Genomic DNA, 24,009 nt, shown 5'->3' with positions numbered 1-24,009 from the left:
TAGAGATGGAAGCGTTTTGATTTTCAAATTGTAGTGCACGCTGAGACAACAGAGCTAGCGATTAGTACTTAATTGATGAAATAACATTCAAACCAAAATCACATTTTTCGAACGCGGCAAAAGAAGTTGTTCTATTTTCAAAAGGCCTTTTCTGCATCCATAAGAGAAAGGATTCAGGTATGTTATCAGACGGTTTGTGCAGAATACTAAGAAGTCTGCTTTCATAAAATATGCAGTTGAAGTAATTCCTTCCAATTCTCCACCCGGTCTTCCGTTTAATTCTCCTCCCTGCTTTATTTTGTGTCCCTCTGTGGTTGATAGTCTATAGATCAATAGTTTTTGTCTAAATGGAGTTTTGCCAGTTGGTGGTTTACTCAGATTGGCTTCTTCCCCCCCCCCGTCCCTATGCTTTGGCCTCTGTTGGTCAAGTCCTCTGTTCTGAATCTCCTTCTGATTAGCGTCTGTTATTAGCTGTAATGAGCTGCTTAGCGATTGCCCGCGCTCAGCTGCTGATATCCAGCAGGAACTCTGTCCTTTCTGCTTTGTTCCCCATCCGCTTTTGCTTTCTCTAATTCTACTACTACTGCTTTAATCATTGGGCTAGATTATCGTTCTTCAGTTTTCTCTGACCGTGTCTCTCTTTGTCTCCTTTATTGGCTCGAGAAATGCCCCACTCCTCAATTCGGTTTCAAACACAGTCGCCATGTTTCTGGGGTAAGTAATAGCATTCGACTGGCAGAAATTAAATCAACGCTGTGGTTGCGACCCTCCGTGTCTATCTCCCTCCAGCTTTTTACTGGATAAACTTTTCACTCCCTCGAAATATGTTCTATGACATTTTGATGGCTGCCACTTTGCGTTTACTCTCTGCCTCCGTCACCTTAAAGAGGTAACGCGCAGCGTCTCATCTGTAAATTCGAACAGTGGTAGAAGTCATAAGACACAATAGAAATATTTCATTTTTATTTGTTTAGTTCAAAGAAGATTGTTCTCATCTCCCTGGAAGAAATAGCTCTCCGCTCTGCGTCTGTCTTGGACATTACATTTCATGGATGAGTTGATTCTTTTTGAACTTTGCTTTTTTTTCCCCATCTATGAATAATATGATTCATAAATGAATGACAATAGAGTAAAATGAAATGCTTTTTTGTTGTCTATTGCATATTTTTTCTGACTTATTTAGCTCCAATTGGTTTGAACAAATAGCTGAATATAACATAACTTTGCCTCATGATGAATTTTGAATGTTGGTACCTTTTTTGCCAAACGTGATATTTTTTGCCAAAATTATATTTGACAAAAAATGACTTGGACCATTGTTTTAGGAAGGTGATGATAGGTAGAATGGGTCACACTTTATTTGAAGGGGTGTGCATAAGACTAATATGAAACTGTCATAAACATTACATAACTTCTGTAATGAACATGAAGCACACTTTATGAATGATTATGACTGCTGTCATGAAGTGCCACTTGGTAAATAATGACATTTTAATGCAAAGTTGTACTAAAAGTTGCATTAAAAGTGTCAACTTTGCATTAAAAATGTCATTATTTACCGAATAATGCAAAGTTGGGGATTTTAATAGACTTTTGATGTAGCCTTTACTATAAGTTTGCAGTAATAGTGTCATTATTTACCAATTTACACATCATAACAATAGTCATAGACATTCATGAAGACGCTTTCATGTTCATAATAGGTGTTGTATCATATTTATGACACTGAAATATCAGTCTTTTGTACACCCCTTCAAATAAAGTGTAACCATAGAATGTTAATTTGGACGCAATAATACTTGCATCAAGTTCTGGAGCACAAAACTATAACACTAGTTTGTTGCTACTCTTTTTCTAAAAGCTTTGTATCGACCTCTGTTGTTGGAAATGCGCCACAACCAAACATTTGAATCCTCAAGTAATTACCGTAATTTTTTGGAATGTGAGCCGCTACTTTTTTCGCACACTTTGAACACTGAGTCGAAGACAATGATGGATTTTCACCAGCGGGTTTTGAAAGGCGGGGCTGTTGCGTGATGAAGAGGACAGCACAACGCCAAAGACAATTTACCATGAGATGAAAGCGACATGGAGAAATGGATTTCTTTGAGATTTTTTGGAGAATTGGCAAAAAAAAATTAAAATGAAGAAAATGTTGAATTCCTCATCAGCTTATACTGTTATAGGTTTAGTATCTGAGAGATTTATTTATTTATTTTTTGTTTAAAAAGACGTGCGACAATGTGGTGGCGTCTGTGCAATGACACATGGTTGTCAATGCTCCACAGTGGCTTAAAATCAACAGTGGCCGTGCTTTCATCCACATCCGGCCTAATCTTAATATCTTAGTATTTCCAAAGATTCTCTCATCGCTCAAGATAAAAAGCGATGAAGCCCCTAAATGATCCCGAGAAATAGTTCTGTCAAAAAGTGATTTATCCTCTATGAATAATCGCAGAGGTTATTGAATATTTTTAGATTAACTTAATTACTTGACTATAAAAAGCCATGAATTGAAGCTCTTTGCAGCGAGAGGCCTCAGATCCCTTCATGTTTTTGTTTTTTTGTCGTGTCAGGCGCGTGATCGCAGGGGAAAAAATAGTTTTATCATTCTGTCACCAGCGAGACGCGTTCCGCTTGACCTGATGCAATTGGAGGCAATTGAAACGCCGGTTTCACCTCGCCGCCTCCCAGTTAGTGCGTGTGGCTTTTTTTCTTTCTTTTTTTTTTTTTTGATTGCGTCAGGACCGTGTGCGCGGACACGCGCTCGCGTAGGAAAACATAATTACGTTTTAATGTGCAGCGACGCAGACATTCCTAAAAACAAACGGTGTTCTCTCTTCACGTCTGCCGCCTGTGTGTTAATGTGTGTGGTGGCGCTAATAATGCCTCCTTATTACCGTTCCCCTAATGCTTTATCTCCTTAACTAAGCTTGGCGATTATGTACACTAACAGTTTAACGCGCTGATCTTTCACTTGCACCTTAGGACTCGCTCACCTTCTAAATCAGAAAGAATTTTCTACATTTTCAACTTTTAATTATTTTTTCCACCTTGAAATTGCAGGAAATTTCATCTGACACAGTCACCTGCGTATGTTTGCTCGTCATTGTGATGATGGCATTATGTCCATGAGCTAAAATTAAAGCTCAAATAAATGAGCACTTGTCAGGTCGTTGGTTTAATAAACTTTTTTTTTTTTTTAAAGCTTTGATTAAATTCCAGTTGCCGATGGAAGCACCTGATCAGAACAGTGGGTGACTCACTTCTTCACTGAGTGCGTCTGGACTTCGGCCAGAGTTCCTGTGCAGTTCACAGAGGATTTCTAAGAAAAGAAAAGCAGAAAAGAAACACTTAGAGGGGGAAGAAAAATAATTTGAATGCTCGGCTGCTCTGAACATTGAAGTTGTCGATACTTGGACTCTTATGGACTTATGTTTTGCACCGTATATGCACCAGCATTACGATCTCAACAACGGATCAAGAAAAACAGAACAGTTTTGTCCTTACCTTCCAGGACTCTTCCATAAATTTCCATAATCAGCAAAAATCGGGTGCAAAATTTGAGGTTTCTTAGCATAAGGGGTCAAATTACAATCTCATTGCCTCTGGACTTGTAAAATCTAACCTCAGGAATGCTTTATCCTAGAGTTTTCTCTTTCCTTTTCAGCAACTAACAAGCACTGTCTTCCAGATTAATTACAATTTCATATACGAACGCCCAACAGCCCAAATATCCATATTATAAATGACACGCTGGAGCCCCTTATTCCTCCATTTAGAAAACCCAGTGACTTAAGCTTTTCAGCAAACTTGACTTTTACCTCCCTCCCTCTTGGTGAAAAATAGCTTTGGGATTGCTGTCATGTTTGCGAGCTCTTTCAGTGGTTATCAATTACAAGACCCACCAGGAACAAATCTGTTGCTCCAGCTATGATTTGTAATATCGATCGCTCTCTTTCTTCTTCCTGTGTTACCGCTCTGGAATTTGGCTGCTGCGAGGGAGAAAACACTTGTCTTTTAAAAAAAAACAACAACCAAAAAGCGCCCCAGCAGTTTGTGTGACTCTCTGCCATCGCCATGGTTGCACAAAAGTAGATTATGTCACTAGCTGTGCTCGCGTCGACTCGTTCTTTCATAGTCGTCTGGGTTTTACAAATGAGCTTGTGATGGGACACTTTGTACGACGTCAAAGGACGAAACATCGTTTCGCAGACTCGGTAGAAATTAGGGACGTTGAGCTTTCTCATCTTACCTCGAGGCTCGTGGGTTCGTTTCGTGTCTGCTCACGGGCTGATACGGTATTAATAGCTGCATTCCATTCGATGTCAAGGAGTTACGTTATCTAACAAACAGCTTCGGGACACGGGGGATGATGTATGGACACACTGCTTATAGAGTAGATAGTAGGGGATTGGAACCTTGCTGGCATTATTATTATTATTATTATTTTTTTCTTTTAGTGGCCTGAAGTGCTTCTTATCATTGCAGAGGCTGAAGGTCAACGTTTTCATTCAACGCTGAAAGCATGGCTCTTAAGTGGACAGGTTTTTTCAAAGCTCTATCAAATAAAGACATTTGATGATTTTTCTTTCTTTGTGTGGGTGTGTGTGTGTGTGTGTGTACTTGCAGTTTGAATAAAGTAGGCTGCCTTCAGATGGCCGGTTAAGGGCTTTAGTTTTTCACAGCCACTGCGGTGCGCTGGGCGATTATGTCACGTTAAACATCCCTTTTGTCTTTTCAAGCTCACTCTGGTGCATTCTAAATTTCCTACGGAGGACCACTGAGGTGTGTGAGGCAGCTGTTCTTTTGGACTCCATTCCGCTTTCCCTGCTCTCACATTACCTACGCTGAGATAAGCTTCTCTCTAAACTGCCCTGAGGATGTTCATACATCCTCCACAGAGACCGCTACGTCCAGTTCACATTAGACCTTTAATAATTGACGGCGATGCTGAACTCAGCAGCGTTGATCCAGAGCGCTGCCTGTACGATGTGTGTCAGCTCTCACCTGTTCAGTCAGTTCGTAGTAGCGGTGGACGATATGGACTTGGTTTTATCCGAGTATTTTGCAGTACTACTGTGGTAACAATAAAAGTGATGAGGACTATTTATTACTACTTTTTTTAGGCAACCGTATGGTTGTGACTGTGTGTCACAGCAACAGTAGCCCCACAAACACAAATAATGCTCTTGAGAAATGTTCCTGTTTGCAATGTGCTTCATTAGGACGCGGGTTGCATGAAGAAGTGTGATTTGTATCACAAATCTGCTCATGGTCATTTTATTGTCGAATGTATTATTTATTCATGCTTTTATTGAACTAACAGTGCATAAAAAAGTAAAACTATCAATCCTGACAAAAAGGGCAGTCCTGTCTGGTTTTAAACAATTTTAGTTGGAATTTATTGCGACAACAATTCTTAAAAAACTAAATTTATCACGATAAATGATACACAATACGATAAATTCCCAACCCTGGTTCATCCCTCCATTGCCACTTTATCCCTTCTACCTTCCATTTTTACATGTCTAGTAAAGTGTTTGGATAAACAGGGATAGTCATAAGTGCCTTTTCTTCATAAAAAGAAATTAAGTGATGTATTACACTCTAAAAACCTTTTGTAGCACCTTGTTTCACTTTATTTCAGCCATTTAGTTCTTATGAAATACAAGAATTTGACCCCTCATCAATGAACATTCATTTAAAGTAACCTCTATTCACCTGCACATACCAGAAATACTCATACATTAAATCTCCTCTAAAAATGCTTACAACTGCCTTTTTTCACATCAAACGCCAAATAATAATTATAATATCTAATCTAATTAACATCCATGGTCGTCTTTATTTCCACTCTTGGGGTACAGCCAATCACAGCCAAGGAAAGCGAATGGAGCTCCTGGATTGGCTGCTTTGTAGGCAGCTCCAATTGTAATTCTCAAGCACTACAATTCTGTCCTTTCATGGTTCCTCAAAGTTTACCTTGTAATCCCAATGTCTATACTTGCTTCTCAGAGCTAAACCAAACCAAGACCCATTTCTCCAATTCTATCCACAACTCATTGCATTGATGATGCATTAAACTGTATGTTGCTTTGCTATCCTATATGTAGTTGGACCAGTTTTCCTGAGTGCTTGCCCCAATCGGAAAGAACTTCACGTTTGAAGGGAAATTAACACTAGTTTGGTGTTGGACGTCTTCAGCCATTTGATTCTTTTTCGTCTCTAAATCGATTTTAAGACGTCATAAATCAACTGTCAGCGTGTTGCCTTTGTGCTTGGTATCTAAGAGGTGCATGTAGCAGGTTGAGGTCAACCCTCTTTACTACTTTTAGCCTTTTAGGTTTCCCGTAAAGATTGCCGAAAGATGCCTATCGCATTGTAACATGTGCAACACGATTGCCACCAGCATTGACGGAACATGAGTTTCAATCACGAATGAAGATTGCTCTGTCAAATGATCTACTAGGGCTGGGGAAAGAAAACAATTATGTTTTCTCTCACCTCCAGGTGTCTATTTTCATATCTTTGCACCTTGTGTCACACACTACTATAAATTGGTTCCCATCTCTTGTGATTTTCTGAACGTGTGTACGCGTGTGTTCCCTCGCTGTGTCTGTGTCATCAGCTTTGCCATGTTGACTCTCTTCTTAATTATCCAACAGTATAAGTGGCACCTCTCTGGAAAATGTTCACTTCTCATTAACGAGGTAACGGTGTTATCAGGCTAATTGTGCCAGCGAGAGGAAATCACAATTTGTCGCCGCCGCCTGAACTCACAGACGTTTGAAGTATTACAGATTTCCCCGGGAGCTAACGTGTGTCATCGTCATTTTTTAAAATTTATTTATTTATTTTTTTCTTTTAAAGTGTCGTGCCCTCGGCTGTGTCAGTTGGATGTCATTCTGCCAGATTGTGTCATGTTTGGATTTAGCACCTGAACTGTAAGCCATTAGAATCATTAGATTTAACCAGAATCGGTGCCATAATTCAAACTGATGACTGCATTATTGCGCATTAGAGCTGATCGGCTACCATCTCTCCTCGGAAGTTGGCAGCTCAGGTTTGCTCCCGATTAATCCGAACCAGCAGACGGTTGTCAGACCCAGGGTGTTTCTTTTATTTATTTATTTTTAGCGCTGGTTGTTGACTTTGCGTGCTGTCGAGCTGTCACACGCTCGCCACGCGCACTTTATGATTACATCACACCAAACTAGCTCGTTCATCATCTTGCATCACGTTACCTTGTGGCCCCTGTAGTTGTAAAAGGGCAGATGGCAGCGCTTGGCACGGGTGTGTGTGCCGTGTGTATCCACGCACGTGTGTCTGTCTGTGGGTCTCGGGAGGTGCAACCCAGCTCTGCAAGCCAAGCTGTGCCAAGTACTCACAGCTGGCTGCGACCAAGCAGTTGGTCCCTTTGGACAAGTTGCCCCCTGCGCCAGGACAAACAGGAAATGAGCCCTGGGGCCTGGCAGGAAGCTGGCTCTGTGGCCAGTAGGAAGAGAGGTGAGGAAGAGAATGTGGAGAACAGCTTGGCAGGGCAGACTGGCAATAGAGGAGATGTCAAATGGCCGAGAGGTGGAGAGAACAAGAACGGAGAATTGGGGGGGGGGGTGTTAGTAGCGAAAAAAGAGAGAAATAATGAAGATTTGAAGGATTGCACACCAATGTTTGTAGGTATAAGTGGAACTTGTACAATTATTAGCATCAAGTAGTTCAAAAGTTTTTAAATACAAACTTTTTTGCAGTTGCAAAAGTTAACTTTTGAAAAATTCAAGCCATAAGTGCACTTATTTAGTTGTGAGAACAAAATAAAAAGTCAGGAAATAGCAGTAAGAAAAAAAACCTGCTTTTCTAAAACCTTCAACGAAGGGTTGATGTAAGATTCTGACAGTATGATAACCTCAATTCAAAGCAGTTGTTTATTGTAGTTATTTTGGTACATTTGTTTGATCAGACTGTGTGAGTGATGGCCAGCTCTTACGTGGGTCCAGTTGAAACCTGGTAATCACATGCTTCTTGCTTAGTTAGGTCTAAATTGATCAGAGGTCTTCATACCCAGGCCTCAAGATCCGGTTTCCCGCAATCTTTAGGTGCGTCTCTGCTTCAACACACCAAGGTCAAATAATGTAGTTAGTAGCAGGACTCTGGAGAACTTGAGTGCATACTGAGGAGGTGAATTAGTCTTTTTCCTCAGGTGTGGTGAATCAGGGACGCCTCTAAAAGTTGTAAGATGCTGGTCCTCAAGAACCTGATTTGAAGATCCCACAAGTGGACTTTCTTCACAAGGATTGTTCACGCCTGGCATTAAAGCCATCCCGACTTATCAGATCTCTGTTACCGGCTTCATAGGTAAATTGACACATAACCACAGTACAGGGTGACTACAACATCCAAAAAAAGTATTTCAGGTATCTGTTTTCATTTTAAATAATCCGACCACAGTACTGAGTTTTTCTTTTTCAACCCAATGCGTGTCTGAGATCTTCTCAAAAAAAAAAAGTCTGAACGCTTCAGCACTTTAGCTGGCATCTCATTAAATGAACTTTAAACCATAGGAAGGCTATAATGTTTATTTTCTTTGTGGTTTAATAACTGTAACTTTTTAAATACTTAGTAACCAACCCGTGCTTTTTCCACAGACAGAGCAATAATTAAAGTTTAAAACAATTGGAACTCTGACAAGCGAAGCTGGATGAGAGTCAAAGTTTATGGACCGTGCACAATGGGGAAGGTGGAAGGGAAGTAAAAGAAAAGAAAGCCCAAATCCCAAAGAGTGGCATCTTCCGGTAACCACATTTCCATAACAACCGTTTCACTTTAAGGCTTTTCAAAACAAACGAAAGCATTTCACTCCCCAGTTTTCATCGCGAGCAGTGAATGCTTCTTGGCTCGACTCAGAAGTCGTGCCAAACAAGTTCTTATCCCCTCTACCAAGACGAACGCTGGTGTCTGCTCTCTCAAGACGTCGCAGTCTGCCTCAGAGGATCGGCAGTTCATTATTTGGCCGGGGACAATTAAGGAGCCTCATCTCACACGCAACTCAAGCTGCCGAAACTCCCGTCCTCGTGACGTGAAGCTCATTCGGGCTTGAACTGCCAAAAAAAAAAAATCCCTCCCGGCTCATTTGCTAAGCATTCCCTGAGAGATGGCATCCCAGACATGTATTGTCAGCTGGTTCTTTTAGGGCAGACCACCAGAAATAATCACCAAGAGAATGTCTTGTTGGAGTTTCTGCTGGGGGCCAGGGTCCCTTGGAATTAATTAGTTTCTTCTTTTGATGGAAGGTCAGCAGTTGGTTGTTATCAGGGTTTCCTATGTTGTCTGGAATTGGGTGGAATGAGATTTCACAATTTTATAGGTCTGGTTAAGCATGGAAAAAATCAAGATTTCATTCCTTTTCCCAGTATCTAATTGTACTGTACTATTGTACTCTTTTCTTCCTTAACTTTTATCTTTTTTGTGCTTTCTTCTATATTCATTTGTAATCTTCCGTTTTCGTTCCTTTTCTTTACTTGAGTTCTTTCTTTTCCTGTCTTTCGTTCCTTGTGTGGTTCCTTCTGTTTTTTACGTTTTTACTTTCTCCCTTGTGCACTCGAATTCTTTCTACCATTTTTCCTTGTGTCCTTTCTTTTCATGTTACTCCTCCCACTTCTTCCTTGTTTTGCACCTATGTACTGGCCTATTTTCTCCCCTTTTCCCCTTTTTTACAAATTGCCTTTCTTTCCTTTCCTGCGTCAGTTCACTTTCCTTGTTGTTCTTGTTTTCACACATTCCAGATTCAATTTAAAGAAGTCTGTATTTTCTTCCTGAAAACTGTAGGAACCCTCGTGTTGCAGAGCATCAAAGTTCACTAAATGTTACTTTCTTTATTTCCCTTTAGTTTTTTTTTTATTCATGATAACAGCCATGTGGTAGTGTGAAAATTACCCATGGTTTCACCATAAAGTAGTGTTCAAAGAGAGCTATCAAGCATTGAAAATGACTCAACACCCCAGCTTTGAAGCAATGATCCATTTTCATCTGGATGCTGCCGCCGGGTTTCAGTTCCCTCCACAGTCACAGGGGGCAGTGTTGCCCTGTGATCCAACCCAGGCCATCCGGAGCACAGCCGCTCTCGTTCCACCGCCTCTCTTCCTCTAAAGTCCTTCCTCTTGTGTGTCCTTGTTATTGTGATGAGCTGCGCCTAATTCCAGAGCAACCGCCGGACACTTGGAAGCCGTCCCTTCTAATCTGCTCCCGAGTCAAGGCCCGGGTTTGGGAATCTGCCCGACAGCGAGGCCGTAGGCGCGACAAAGACTGATTTGAGACTCGGGGACTCTCAGGGTCTCCCAAAACGCCGGAGCAGTAGCTCTCTCTCACCGCCCTGTTAATCAGCAATGACACCACTCGAATTGCCAGTCAGTCTGTTCGCAATTAATCTTTTCAACTGCAGATGTAATGCCGTCAATGGAGCTCAGGGTGTTTCTGCGTACCACATGGAGTCCCATATTAATGTAGCGTCATTGTCTTTTGGATCACTAAAGACGGGCTTTTAAATTGAGGATTGAGCCCAGATTGGTCAGATGGAGGCTTTTTGTTTCTGTGCTGTTCGGACAGCTGCTTCAGCTCCAGGTTTAGATCTCATTGATTGTCTTTGACTTTTTTTTTCTGGCTTAGTTTTAATTCACACCTTTTACTTTTTAGATCTCATTTTGAAAGTAAGGTTGTTTTGAGATTAAACCTGTGCAAAAAAAAAAAGAAGCAAAAAACAGCAGTGTCTTCAAAAAACATCGTCGCCTGCTGACAAATCACATCTTCTGGCTTTTATTTCCTTCAATTCCTGCGAACAATACTGACATCTAATCACAATGCAGCCTCTGACCACATCCGTGTGCTGTATTAAAGATCAGCGTGATAGGTGAGCAAAATTAGATTTTTTTTTTCCCTCCATCTAGTTTTTCTGATCCTTACCACTTTGATGGAATGAAAAGGGAAATGAGGAGAAGCAGAAACTGGCCTCTCTGTGCACATTTTGTTTTCTTGTACCCATTTCTGCATGAATCACATCGCAATTGTATTGTTTAATGCCGTGATGAGACAGGTTGTGGTTCATGTTTACAGTGGATTGCAAAGGGCTTGTGGTGTTAAACTTTTTTCAAACCAAACACCATGTATGATTTTCCTTCCACTTCATATATTTTCGCTACTTTGTGTTGGTCAATCGCATGAAATCCCACCGAATGTAAATCGGTGGGATTTCAAGCAAGTGATTGAAATGTGAGAAAGTTCACACCCACACACACAACACACACTTCTAAAAGGTAGGAGCTGTTGGTTTGTAGCTTTGGCGCTCTGCCAGCTTTTTGACCCTCCATCCGTCTGTCTGATTGAGCATGCTCATTACAACCTTGACAGCGTACCAGAAGGGTTGCCAAGGATACCAAGCAGAGCTGCCAGGTCTTCCAATTGTACTCAAGTGTCTGTTGGAAAATACATAAGCTCACCTAACTACATAACATCCCCCCCGCCCATTCATTTGCCTATACTGTACAACCACACACACACACAAAAATAACGCATGAAGCACTTTGCTCCCCCTCCCACGCCCCTTCCGGTTTCTCCCCTCTCCGGATCACTGTTAATCAGTCTCGTCCCATCTTCTCTCCACTGGCTGTCAGTGGCTTGTCAGAAGCCCGTCAGAGCCCCTGCAGTCCGTCACACACTGCTGCCGTTAATGACATCTGATGACACCCGTCGTCGAAGTCACCCACCGGAGATGACTCGGCTTCCTCGCCGCTTTCAAACGCTTTTCTTTTGTTCCGGCGGCGGTGACGGCGTTTGAAGCCCGGCTTCGCGTCGAATTTAGACTCCCAGCTCTACCTGACTCGACCCCGAGATCCAAATTAAACATTAAAGCGCAAAGTTATAACTGTGGGGGGGATGGGGGGGGAGGAGATTACGAGAGCTGTGAATAATGTACAAAACTTGGAACATCTCGATTGTTTACCCTGTGAAATGTTAAGTAGAATCCCTCACTCAAAAGGGAAATGTACACCTTATTCTGACATTTTCTAAATGTTCACATAAGCAACCGGAAAAGGATGAACTTTTGCTTTTAACAGGTAGCTACAGCTCAGCTTTTCTCCAAAACTGTAAGCAGAACACATTTTTCTTTGTACCTTTTCTGTCATTTACTGCCTTTCTCTTCACTTTCCCCTTTTGCTGGCTTTTCTCTGTTAGAGCCCGTCTGTTTTGCTCCTCGCAGAGCTCCTTCCTCATCTTCTGTTGCTGCTCTCATTTTCTCTTCTCCAGAGGAGGAAGTGGAAAACTTTGACGTGTCCAGTCTCCAGGAAGAGGCTCTGAGGAACATTGAGGCTGACAGCTTCTGGTGCATGAGCAAACTGCTCGACGGCATCCAGGTAAAAAAGCGTGTAGGCGTGTGTGTGTGATTAAACGGTGAAAGCAGTATGTATGTGTACATATAAAAAAAAATCCCTTTTGTTTGACTTGACTTTAAACCTCAGATTAAAATGTGTTCACACTTCCAAATTCAGAAATTTCCACTCATTTTTCTTCTTTAGATTTCCAATTAATTTGTGCCTGGGCTTTGACTGGGCCATTCTAAAACATTCCATTGCAGCTCCTCTGCAACCTCATTGCAGGTTGTATGTTTAGAGGCACTGTCTTTCTTTTATGAAGTTTCTTTATAAAGTGATTGAGTTATTTTCCATGTCTTTGGTGTAGAAAAGCATCCCCACAGCATGATTCATCCACCACCATGCTTCTTAGTCCTAGAGTAATATGAAGTTTTGGTTTTCTGCTGTTACATTGCTTTTGGCAAGTCACAAATAGGACTTTTTATTTGTCCTATACAAAAACAAAAAAAAATATTGGTTTTTTTTTCCAACAATATTTTGCCACCAGCAGTTTGCATTTACTTCCTCCTCTTGTATTAGTAATAACAGTGCTCTATGAGATATTCAGAGGTTGAGATATTGATCGGCAACCTTTCCATCCCTAAGAGCCATTTTTGCCCTTGGTTCAGTTAAGCGAAATTTGTTTAGATTCTCTAAAGCTGCATGAATGAAATTGGCTTTCTTTTTTCAATATCTGTTAATAGGAAATTTTAGATTTTTGAGTTAAGCAATTTTCTTTAGGCTTTAGGTCAGTCAAGTTTATTTGTATAACACATTTCACCAAAAAGGGAGTTCACAGTGCTTTACATCCTAAAAACATAATACAGTAACCAGTTATGAAACGGGCAATAAACATTACATTTTGTCAAATGCCATAATCAAAATTATCAAGCACAAATACATTAAATATGTTGGTCTGTGCTCCAGTTTTTAGTAATCAAATGCAACTTTAAGCAGGTGGGTTTTTAGCCTTGATTTAAAGGAACTCAGTGTTTCAGCAGTTTTGCCGTTTCTGCAGTTTCTTTTAGATCAGTGGTAGCTTAAAACCTGAATACTGCTTCAATATCAAACGTTGACATAAAGTGAACTAATACATTTTCTTCAACAGAATATTTAACAAAAACAAGGTCAAAAAAGCGCATAAGTTTGCAATCAGACAACAAAAAAATCCTTTTACTGTTGGTGTCATTCTTGGTGGAAATGTTCTACATATACTGCGTTGAAGCAGCTAGGGCCACCATGTTTTTAGTCTCCATTAAATTTTGAACCATCGCTTAAGTTTTTAAAACAATCGAATGGGTAACAATGGATTTTATTTAGGAGGATTGGACCTAAAGTGACCGAATAACTTTTTCTTCTACAATTTTCAGATTATTTGTGAAAACATTTAATGCCGCGTCTGATGTTTTCATTATGTGCTTCTACTTGCAAAATGTCATAAACTGAAGTAGTATGAATATCTTGCCCTGAATCGTATCAAAGCTCATTAAAAGAAAAAAAGAAGCTTGCAAACAGTTTGGTATCTGGTGTAGTGACCATCTGAGCTGCAACTTTGGCTGCTAAGTCCTTAAACCAACAAGTTTGTCTCCACTTTGATTTTGTGTCCATGTGAAAGTTGCTTGTTTGCAGCAACTTAACACAGTCTAGACTGGTAGAAACCCACACGGACCTCTTTGTGTACACCCCGCGCACGCCGTGTGCGTTTCAGAAACGCGCTTGGCTTGGATTCGCCGAAAGCGGTCCGAAGCGTCTCGAAAGCCTTTGATTGCAAACTTGATTTGGTTTCATGTTTTCATCCTGAAGCTTTTTGGCCACCAGCTCCTCTCCATCGACCCCGGCTCTCAGCGGTCACGGTCCAGCCATCTGTCAATTCCAAACGGGGCCCGACTGAGCTGATGGTGGAGTCAGCTGCACCGCTGCTACTTAGCACCCTCCGTTCTGGCTTTCTTTCTCACACGTCTTTGGCTTCCTCTCCTTAATTTTGTTTCATATTTGTGAATTTTACTAACGGTGTTGGGAAGTGACGACGTTTTAGCAGAGCTTCCATAAATCAGAGGTTAAGAACTTTGCCTTTCTTGATCGTTTCTCTTTGTTTATGTCGCCGTAATGGATGTATTGTATTTGTGCGACTGAAAAATTTTCGCCCCGGCCCCGCGCTAAAGGTAATTAATAGTCCAGACCTTGTGTTCTGCATAAAATGTGAGCATCCTTAAATAACCGTTAACCAGTTGCTAGGCTATTCATTCAGGAAATTAATAGACGCTGTGCCTTGTTGCCCCCTGAGAGAGCAAGATGCAGCAAAAGGAGAGCTGTAGTGGAAGGAAGAGAGAAGGAGGATGCAGTGTGTGCTTTCGCATGCGTGTGGCGGCGGCGCGTCCCTGTGCTTATGTCTGTGTGTGACCTTGGCTTCGGACTAATTATGTGCAATGCACCAGGGAGGCCCCGTGTTTCCCCCCTAATGCTTTCTAAACAATCTGACCGAGGGTTGGTGCCTGAGCGCTGTAATTAGTTGGTGATCCTTGCTCCGACCTCGACTGCAGCCCCTCCCACATCCACTTTATGCTGTTGCAGTAAACTGAGGCGGCGAGGGCGGCTGGGTCGGCGCCTTGATAGAAAGCAGAGGGGACACATGGTCGTAAAATGTTTTTCACAAATTCAAAATCTGAAATGTGTGGTGTGCATTTATATTCAGACCCCTTTTTTTTGTGACATCCATAAATGAAATGAGTAAATTGTTGTGTGCTGTATAATCTTCAGAGGGTTGTTGCCAAATATTTGTGAACAAATGATAATGTAGGGACCAAGAAATACATCAATGTTAGGTCAGTTCCACCCAGACCTTTAATTTTTTTTAACTTTTATTCACTATTCAATAATTAGTTCATTAGTTTAGCATAAATGCTGCCTTATACCTTCTGTTTTTACTTGCCTAAATGAGCACAGCGAATAACATTTCAATTTTATTCTCACTCATATTTCATAATAATGATTGAAAAACAGGTTAGATTTGTTTTTGATAAAACATTACAATTAAAAAAATGTCTGATTTAAAACTTTCCAAGAATACATTTTTATGGTTTTGTTTTTGCAATTTTTTTTTAAATTTAGGGTAATCAGAGTAAAACAGGGTGCACGCCACACTTTTCAGATATGTTAAACTGTTTGAAAACCACATATCGTTCTGCTTCCAATGCGCTGCTATTTGTCACATAAAATCCCAACAAAGCTCAGTTCAATTTGTGGTTGCCCAGTAACAAAACGTTGCGGGGAAAAAACAGCTTAAAAATAGTGTGGGCTTTTCAAGGCAGGTAAATGTTCTCATTACTAAAATGAATTTACTTGCAGAACAAAGCTGGTTAAAACGTCTCCACACCAGCCACAGTGTGCGAGTGGCTCGACTTGCTAGCCTTTAGTTTTTTCCTCCTTTCTTCATTACAGTAAATTATCCATTAGTACTGGCTTTAGTGCCTCGCTGCTAAGCTTCTCTTTTACCTAAAAGGGAGCGTTTTGGCTGTCAATTCACTTAAGCAGCCTCTTTAATGAGCTGCCGCTTTAATTGGCAGCATCGACCCCCTCTCCCTCACCTCACCCTCCAACACCATTTCGTCTAAAGAGCATGCTAGACTGAAAGATTCAAGCAGTTCTGTTTTCTGTGTTGACAAATTAGACTAACTGGGGACTTTATAAAGAGATAAACGTGCCGGATTTCATAGAGATGCAAAATGATTCTAAATGTGAGGTTATTGATGAGTTTATCTTGGATCCTCCACACACACGCCGCCTAGTGGACAGTGGGAGAGGGTTTCATGGGTAAGATGAACGTTCGTCTGACACTGCGGGACTTTTCTCCTTTAAACGGACAAGCGAAGCATCAGCACAAAAATGGCGCACAGACCATTTGCAACATTATGGTAAAGTATTGCGCTACAGTCTCAGCGCTTTGACTACAAACATTCAAATGGAGCATTGTTTATTAATGTCATCCAGTCATGTGACCCGTTAAAGTGCTTTTAAGGAAGGCGGGAGCTGTCATAAGCCGCCTTCAAATGCTGCAGTGAGAAATGAAGATGAGTTTTCTTTGTTTAATGCATTTGCCTGTTTCAGATGAATCTTTAAGCTGACCCTCACGCTGGCCCGGACTTTTCTTCAGCCAATTAGTCTGGTAGCGTGGACGGCGCCTCCGGCTAACTTCGCTAATTTAACTTGTCAAAGCGGTTCCGCGTAAATTGTTCCATTAAATTTCAATGAAGCTGTCATAAATGTGTGTTGTTGATTAAAATCTGCTTTTGTTAATCGGAGATTTAAATTTTGTATGCATTTGCAAAAAGGAAAAGAGAGTCTCCTCATATCACATTTTAGACTCATTTTTTGACTAATCCACTTGATGTGTTCTTTTCACACGCAGCCAATGAGCTTTAGTTCCTCTCTCGGACTAGAAAACGAAGTCAAAAACTTTTGAGAAGTCCATTTTTCCTCCTCCCAGAGTACCCTAAGGGGATCTCTGTTTTTAAAAGCCAGCAAAACCTGTCTTTTATGCTAATTCTGCAGATGTGCCCTTTACAACGGGGGCTCTTAAATGTATTTTTTGCAGTCCTGGACCCCAACTTTGAGAAACGTAATCTCGCCCTGGGATCTAAAGTTATTATATTTCAACAGTAATCCTGACAAATGGAAGTGGAACCTTAATTTTCTTTTTTTTCCCTTGTCACAGCCCTAGCGGTTTGGGGATACTACTTCTCAGTATGCTGTTATTGCTCTGAAAGTACAAGGAAGCTTTCCTATCAGGCTGTAATTTGGGAATGGCATACATTTTATATTCCCTCTCTCAAGTCTATAAAGTAGAATAACATATAAAAGTTTATTAGAGAGAAGAGAGAAATGAGCAATTGCTTCATTCAGCCACTTCATTTTTTTTTTAACCTATAACCTTGAGAATGACATCCGCAGCAACTACTCATGCTACAGGGAAATTGAGCCTTTTTATCGTCCTGTTACCTGTTACAGCTTTTTCAAATTCCAGTCCTGCCACAGATTCTAAATTGAATTTACTTACGCACTTTAACTGGAACTTTTTAAACACATGAAAATTAGGGATGCACCAATGAATCCACCCCAATTTCCTTAATTTTGGGAGATCGGTAATTAGCCAACTCTTACATGTCAAACTTATCTTATCTAACTACGCAAAGGTTTGAAAGTCAGCCATCGTGTCGTTTTGCAATGGAAATTAGCATAAGCTTTGTTGTCCGGTAGGCTGACTCAAACGGGTTAAAATTACTTCTAGTTGGAAGAAACATGTTGAAGAGAACTTTTAACCGTAGTTTGCCCGGGTTATGAATAATTTTGGCTGTTTTGAGTTCATCTGCAACCAAAGACTACATCATGAATTAAATACAGCTGCAAACATCAAATATCTTGATGAACATCTAAATTAAAACCTGTAGAAGTTGTGGAAAGTAATACCACCCATTGCTCTCTGGTGAAGCTGGTTACTATGGAGACTTTAGATGCAGACAAGTAGATATATATATAGCTGAACAAGATATCGTATTCTCAGGCAAGTTCCCCACCTGATCTCTGTTCTTCTCCTGATTATGAAAATAGATGTTACTTCATCAATGTCCTCCCGATTGAAGATACACAATTTAAAGTTGTCCTATATTTTCTTTGATATGAAATAAAACATTAAGTACATTGGCAGGTCTGTTCTACCCAATTGAAATTAATATTATTATTTTTTAATTTTTTATTTTTAGATTTGCCCTAAAAATTTATGTTCAGGTTTTTCCTTCCTTTCCAAAAATGTTCTGAAGTCCATGCATGATATGATCCTGATCTCCCATCTTTCAAATGCTTGCTTCAGTTAACTTTGATTGACAGTCTGTAGCCATGCTAAATGCTTCAATACATACAAAATACACAAATCTGACATTATGCACAACATTTATCACTTTCGTTTCGGGCCGCAAGCCACTCTGAGTATGCTCACTCATTGTCAAGGTAACCATCTGTTCCTGGAGTGGCGGCTAGAGATGGAGCTTCCCTGGAGTGAAACCGGGGTCTGAGGGACAACATCTAGCAGACGGTAGCCGGACCAAACCAGACGCCATGTCTTGTTCTTGTTTTCCCAAGGGTACCGCAGCATCACCTTGGTCTGTCACTCATCCGCCCCTCCCAAACGCTAACCTACACAGACAGACGAACCGACCGATCAGCCGTCTGATGTGTATGCTTGCCTCTGTTTGTGTACGTTTGTCTTCTTTATCTTTGTAGGTTGAATGATGAGAAAGTAGTTAATTGGACCCCTTAGATTTCCTTCTGATAAAAATTTAGCTCACAGTTTTACCTTCTTCACCCCCCTCATCTTTCACAATCTGCAGCATGTTTGCTCACCTGCTAAACTAGAGGTCATCCGAGATGGAAGTGGCAACAGCTGCTTGAAGGATGTGATGAGAATCAAGTGAGGCTAAAAAAAACACGTTAGGTTCCCTCTTAAGTTTAAAACGTCTTGCTCAGGCTTCCTCTGCTTTAATGATGCAAAGGATGTAGACGACGGGTCATGCATTTTGATTCAGTTAAGGCACCAAGTTACTGTTTATTCTCAGCAGTAAAGCAGTGACCTGATTTATTTATTTTTTTAATATCCAATATATTAGAAGCACAGTTTACATAATTAGAGAGTCCTAGTTTGTCCTGCGAGGCTGAGCAAATTTTCTTGATCATACACTTTAGATTGGGCTACCTTAACTAGTACAACTTTCTCATAATTGAAAAGCATAGCTGTAATAGCTGGATAACAGAAGATGTTCATCTGTGTACTGAAAGTGTTCTTTGAAAACTGAGGAATCGCCAGTGCTCTTTTGCTTTTGTTTGAGTCTCTTTCACAATTTTCTTATTAAAACTGGTACATTAACAGTTGAAAATTGTACCACCGTCACCTTTAAAACTGGTAATGGCTTTATTTTTGCCTAGCAGTATTGAGGAGCATCAAGTCAAGAAATACACAAATATAACAATCAACTTGATGATAATAATCAATAAACAAGGTGGCATGGCTAGCTTAAATTACTAAGCTATCGCTAACCCTTTGTGGTTGCTGGTGATACATTAGCATTGTGACCTTTAAAACTGGTAATGGTTTCATCTTTATCAAGCACAATGAAGCACCTTCAAGCCAAGTATCACACATGTATGTATTACTATCTCCAAGGTGGCATGGCTAGCTTAAATTGCTAAGCTAATGCTTAACCCTGTGTGCTTGCTGTTGGCACTTTGGATGCTCAGCTTGCACAAAACTAAAGTAACACTCACATAGTAACACCCAAAGCAGTATTCTTTTTTACTGCTTTGACTTCAGCCCAATGAGTAATCTTGTTGGTCTGCCAATGAGACACATCAATTAAAAAAAAATAAACTTAAACTAGCTGAAGTCCATTTCAGTTTGTTCTAGCCTCTTTAGATAATCACAATCCACAAATAGTTGAGACCCCCTCTAAAAATTGTTATAACTTCCTATTTTAGTAGTTTTAACACCAGATACACCTTAATGTGCATTAATATACACACTAGAAACCGTCTTGGCGCAACTGCATTCGCTAATATCTACAGTCTAACACAGCCAGTCAATGCTAAGGAAAAATTATGGCGCTCTTGGATTGGCTGCTTTGCAAATGCCAGCCAATAGCATATCAAGTAGTTTAGCGCCTAGGTATTCTTAGCTTCCCAATCTGCGTTTTCTTTTGAATATTTTAAATATTCACTACGAAAAAAATCCCACAACAGGTTTCCCGTAAATAATGTGGCTTCATGTTACACAGAAATATTTGCGAATAATAAACTACTGTGATGTATTTTTTCTGACTAATATTACCATCAAAATTAGCCATTGATTGATGTATTTTGGCGTACACATCCTTGCTTGTTTTAAATTTAAATTTCTATTGTTTTTAAAGAAAAAGTGTTTTGTTTTTTGGCATTGTTACTGATTGTTTTAGCTGAAGAAAGCAGCTAAAACTGCTTCCATCAGCTGTTGGGGTAGTTCAAGCTATTGAAAAATTTGCATAATTTCCTGCAGTTTGAATATTGGCAAATTTCGGTGAGTTTTAAAGTAGCTATTTCTGGACTTTACTTGAGTGGCAAGTTCTCTTGTCTTTTACGTTTTGAGGAGTGACTAAGGAAAGAATCCGTTTCATGTCCATTATAATACCAGAGAGGAAATAAAGATAAATTTGACTAAGATCAAAATGTTTAGAGTTTGCTACACCTCTGCATGTGTAATTAACTTCATCTTTGTCCAAACCCGCTCATGTAATCACTCTGCATCCTTGTTCTGCTCTCCAGCACCTACAGTAGTAGTGAATGACAGATGATTGCCCTGTCCTTCAGTCGGCCGTGTCATTATTGTCTAGTCTTTATCGTGACCTGTCATCTCTTTCTTTTTCCGTTCTTCCCTTGACTTATCACACTTTTTCCTCTCTCAAACACGTATACTTCCCTCCTCCGGCTCTGTTGTGTTGGTTCTGTCCAACTTGCTGATAGACATCCGGTGCCACAAAAGGAGGCAATCTCAGTCCAATGTGGAGCCATTGTTGTCCCTAATAGAATAGACTTAGAGGTGAAGAGCGGCTATTGATTCAGCTGACTGGGAGAGAAGAGAGGATGAGAAAAGGGAACGAACAAAGGAGGAGAGAACGGGACGCTGTTGACACCTTGTTCTGAAAGAGACACAGGCGTTCTTGTTTATGTGACGCGTGTCCACAAAGCAGTTTCGCTTACGCTTTTTGTGAATTGACGGACAGATGGCGGGAGAAGAGGGGAAAATGTATGAATAATAAACGAGCTGGTGTCGATTTCCTTGTGTTGCCTCAGCTGATCAAAGATCGGACTTGTTGGAGATGACAAGGAGAGGAAGTGAGAACAAGAAGATGGGGAGTAAAAGTGGAGGCAAATGAAAAAACATGACAAAAAAGGAGAAAGCAAGAAAGAGTAACAGACAGGTAGGCAGGACATAAAATCTAGAGGAAATCTGAGAAAAAAGGAAATTGCAAAGTAATGGTGAATGGTAAAAATATGACAATATGAAAAAGGTATTTTATTCTCATTGTAGCAATATATCAGTGGGCAGTAGTCAGCTACATAGACAAGAGAAAATGCATCAATCAAATTTTGGTGTCAGGATTCTTTAAGTTGAACTTGAAAACGGAGAGGGCTACAAAGAAGAAGGAAATATGGCAGGTCTACATGTAAAAGGTGAGCAGATCAGTGTGTTCATTGGACTCTGTTGAGACACAAAGAAGAATTGACATTATGACCGCCTGCTAATAGTGTGCTAGTCTTACATTAAATGCCAAAACTGCTCTGACCCGTTGAGTCATACTCTCCACTAGACTTCTAAAGGTTTGCAATGGTATCTGGCCCCGAGTTGCTAGCAGCAGATTCTTTCAGCCCTGCATGTTTGATCAGTAGTGACTCCTCTGATCTGACGTCTTTGTCTGTTATATCCCACAGATGCTCTGTTGGATTGAGGTCTGGTGTATTTGGAGCATCTCAAACATTTTGGGTGAAACTTAAAAGTATTCTTGAACCGTTTTTGCTTTGTGGCAAAATAGGTCACAACCGTTAGATAAGACAGTTCCCATGAGAGGTTCTATACTTAAGTAGGTGGTACTTTTCAAAGTTAACTTTTACATGGGTGGCAGAATCCATGGTTTTACAACAAATTGTTGCCCAAAGTACTTCCTCCTATGGATTGTCAGCACAGTGTCCAGTTCCACAGTTCAGGACCTCCAACCTTCTTCTTTTGCTTTGCAGTCCATTTCTGGTGCTGAAGCAACAACTTTCTGTCAGAACCCACATATTCTCCTTCAGCAATTTGAGCTTCAGTAGCTTGTCTGTTGGGTCCGACCAGTCAAGCCTAGCCTTTGTTTCCCATGTATACCAACGGAGCTTGACCCTGTTGACGATACACCACTATTCCTTACTGAAGATTTTCCTGTTCAGTTGTGACAACTCCGACAGCTCAAGCTGAAATTGAGATTTTCATCAGTCTCTTTTCTAAATAGGAAGGAAGACACTAATCCATCTGTAGGGAGTTAGGGGAGAGTGGTGCTTTGGGGTGAGAATGGGCTAAACCACATCGTCTCTCACTGTGGGGAGGGAGGCACAGATGGGCCTGACACAAGGGCCATCAGGATGCCTGGTGCAAGTAGAGAAACATTTGTTTTACCCTCTCAGCTTGAAAGAATCGAGTTTAATGTCACTATTTAAGGTTTTTGTCTGGGTAAATGAGGAATCAAATTTAAAAGCACTTAAAGTTTGTGCCAGCAGCAGGCTGTTTCTACTTGGCAAAAAATTGTGAATGACGATCAGTCAGTTTAAAGATGGCAAAGCTGGAGAAATAAGGAGGAAAACGGATAGGCTTTATATTTCTGCTAGGTTAAAGTCGAATCATTTCAATTTCAGGCCTTAAAAGATGTGAAATATATTCAGATTTCTCAAACCTAGTTTTGAGAAAGGGGCCTGATTCGGCACAGATTTAAGAGGAACGGTTTGGTTTTTATTTAAAGATATAAAATATATTCAAACAGACACTGGAGGGATTTTTCTGTCATCTGAGACATTGAAGGTGGTCCATTCCGATGCTCTTCCAGGTCGTGAAGTTGTAGGAAAATGATCCCTCTAGGCTGAAGGTGAGCTGATAAGGTGAAGTCCTAAAGCTGTTGGCCACATTCTGAAGCATACTGTGCGTATTGTTCACAGAAGTTTGGCATTTCATGGTCATTCATACACGTTTCTGGTATTTCCACTTGTCTTGACACAGTGCCTCATCCTTACCCAAGATCTAAACTTTCCCTCCCACGTTTTTTTAAGTACCTGAAAGTCCATGTATTCCTTCATTGATGGATCGTGCAATTTTCTATGTTTTCCAATCTCTTTCGTCAGACACTTATAAAAAATCGTCACCAGATTTCTTCCTCATGATGTTGCATACTAAATAGCGTGATGTGAACATTGTTCCCTGCCAAGCTGTTTAACGTGCGGCACTGCGTGTGCGGTCGCAAACATTGACCTTTGTGCTTAAGAGTCGGATTTACGTCTGCATCAAGTGGAGTGAAGTACGCCCTAATATGTTGGAGTTTTTAGGAAGTAAAATTTCTTGTAGTAATGTGAACATTGATAAAATAGCAAACTTAATGCTCTCTTGTGAAAATCCAGATGTTTAATATCTGCTGGTGCCCTTTGTGTCCCATAGATACAAAAAGTTTCAGTTTGACTTGAATAAAATGACCTTTAAGCACACTCATCTGACTGTTTTCATTTTCTTCTTCACTTTCCCACAAATCTCACTGCAATATGACATCTTTCTAGCACAAGTAATACAACTTAATGATAAATTCACACAAGCCTATTTCAAAAATCCGAACTGTCCCTTGAAGGCAACAATAGCAGTGGAACGTTTTGGGAACATAAGGATAGATAATTGCCAAATGTCTCCAAATGAACAAAAGAGTTTAGTTTTGACGATTTAGGAGTTTAGGCACTTTTTTTGAAAAGCCAAATAGTCGTGCCTTATTCACTGGTTTAGAGACGGCTCAATGTCAAAGCCCTA

The 24,009-nt window shown here is 40.5% G+C and overlaps 1 protein-coding gene across 2 annotated transcripts in view; it reads left to right on the top strand.

Annotated features, from left to right (window-relative positions):
- The window catches only part of tbc1d22a (TBC1 domain family, member 22a), a 142,458-nt gene that overhangs the window by 56,952 nt on the left and 61,497 nt on the right, over positions 1-24,009 (top strand). For both annotated transcript variants that reach the window (XM_032589118.1, XM_032589117.1), the window contains exon 10: positions 12,298-12,404. In XM_032589118.1, coding sequence (XP_032445009.1) covers positions 12,298-12,404 — 107 coding nt within the window. The remainder of the gene's footprint in view (positions 1-12,297; positions 12,405-24,009) is intronic.

Source organism: Xiphophorus hellerii, chromosome 17, assembly GCF_003331165.1.
Source record: "Xiphophorus hellerii strain 12219 chromosome 17, Xiphophorus_hellerii-4.1, whole genome shotgun sequence".
NCBI lineage: Eukaryota > Metazoa > Chordata > Actinopteri > Cyprinodontiformes > Poeciliidae > Xiphophorus > Xiphophorus hellerii.
This window is presented reverse-complemented; position numbering and strand designations above follow the sequence as displayed.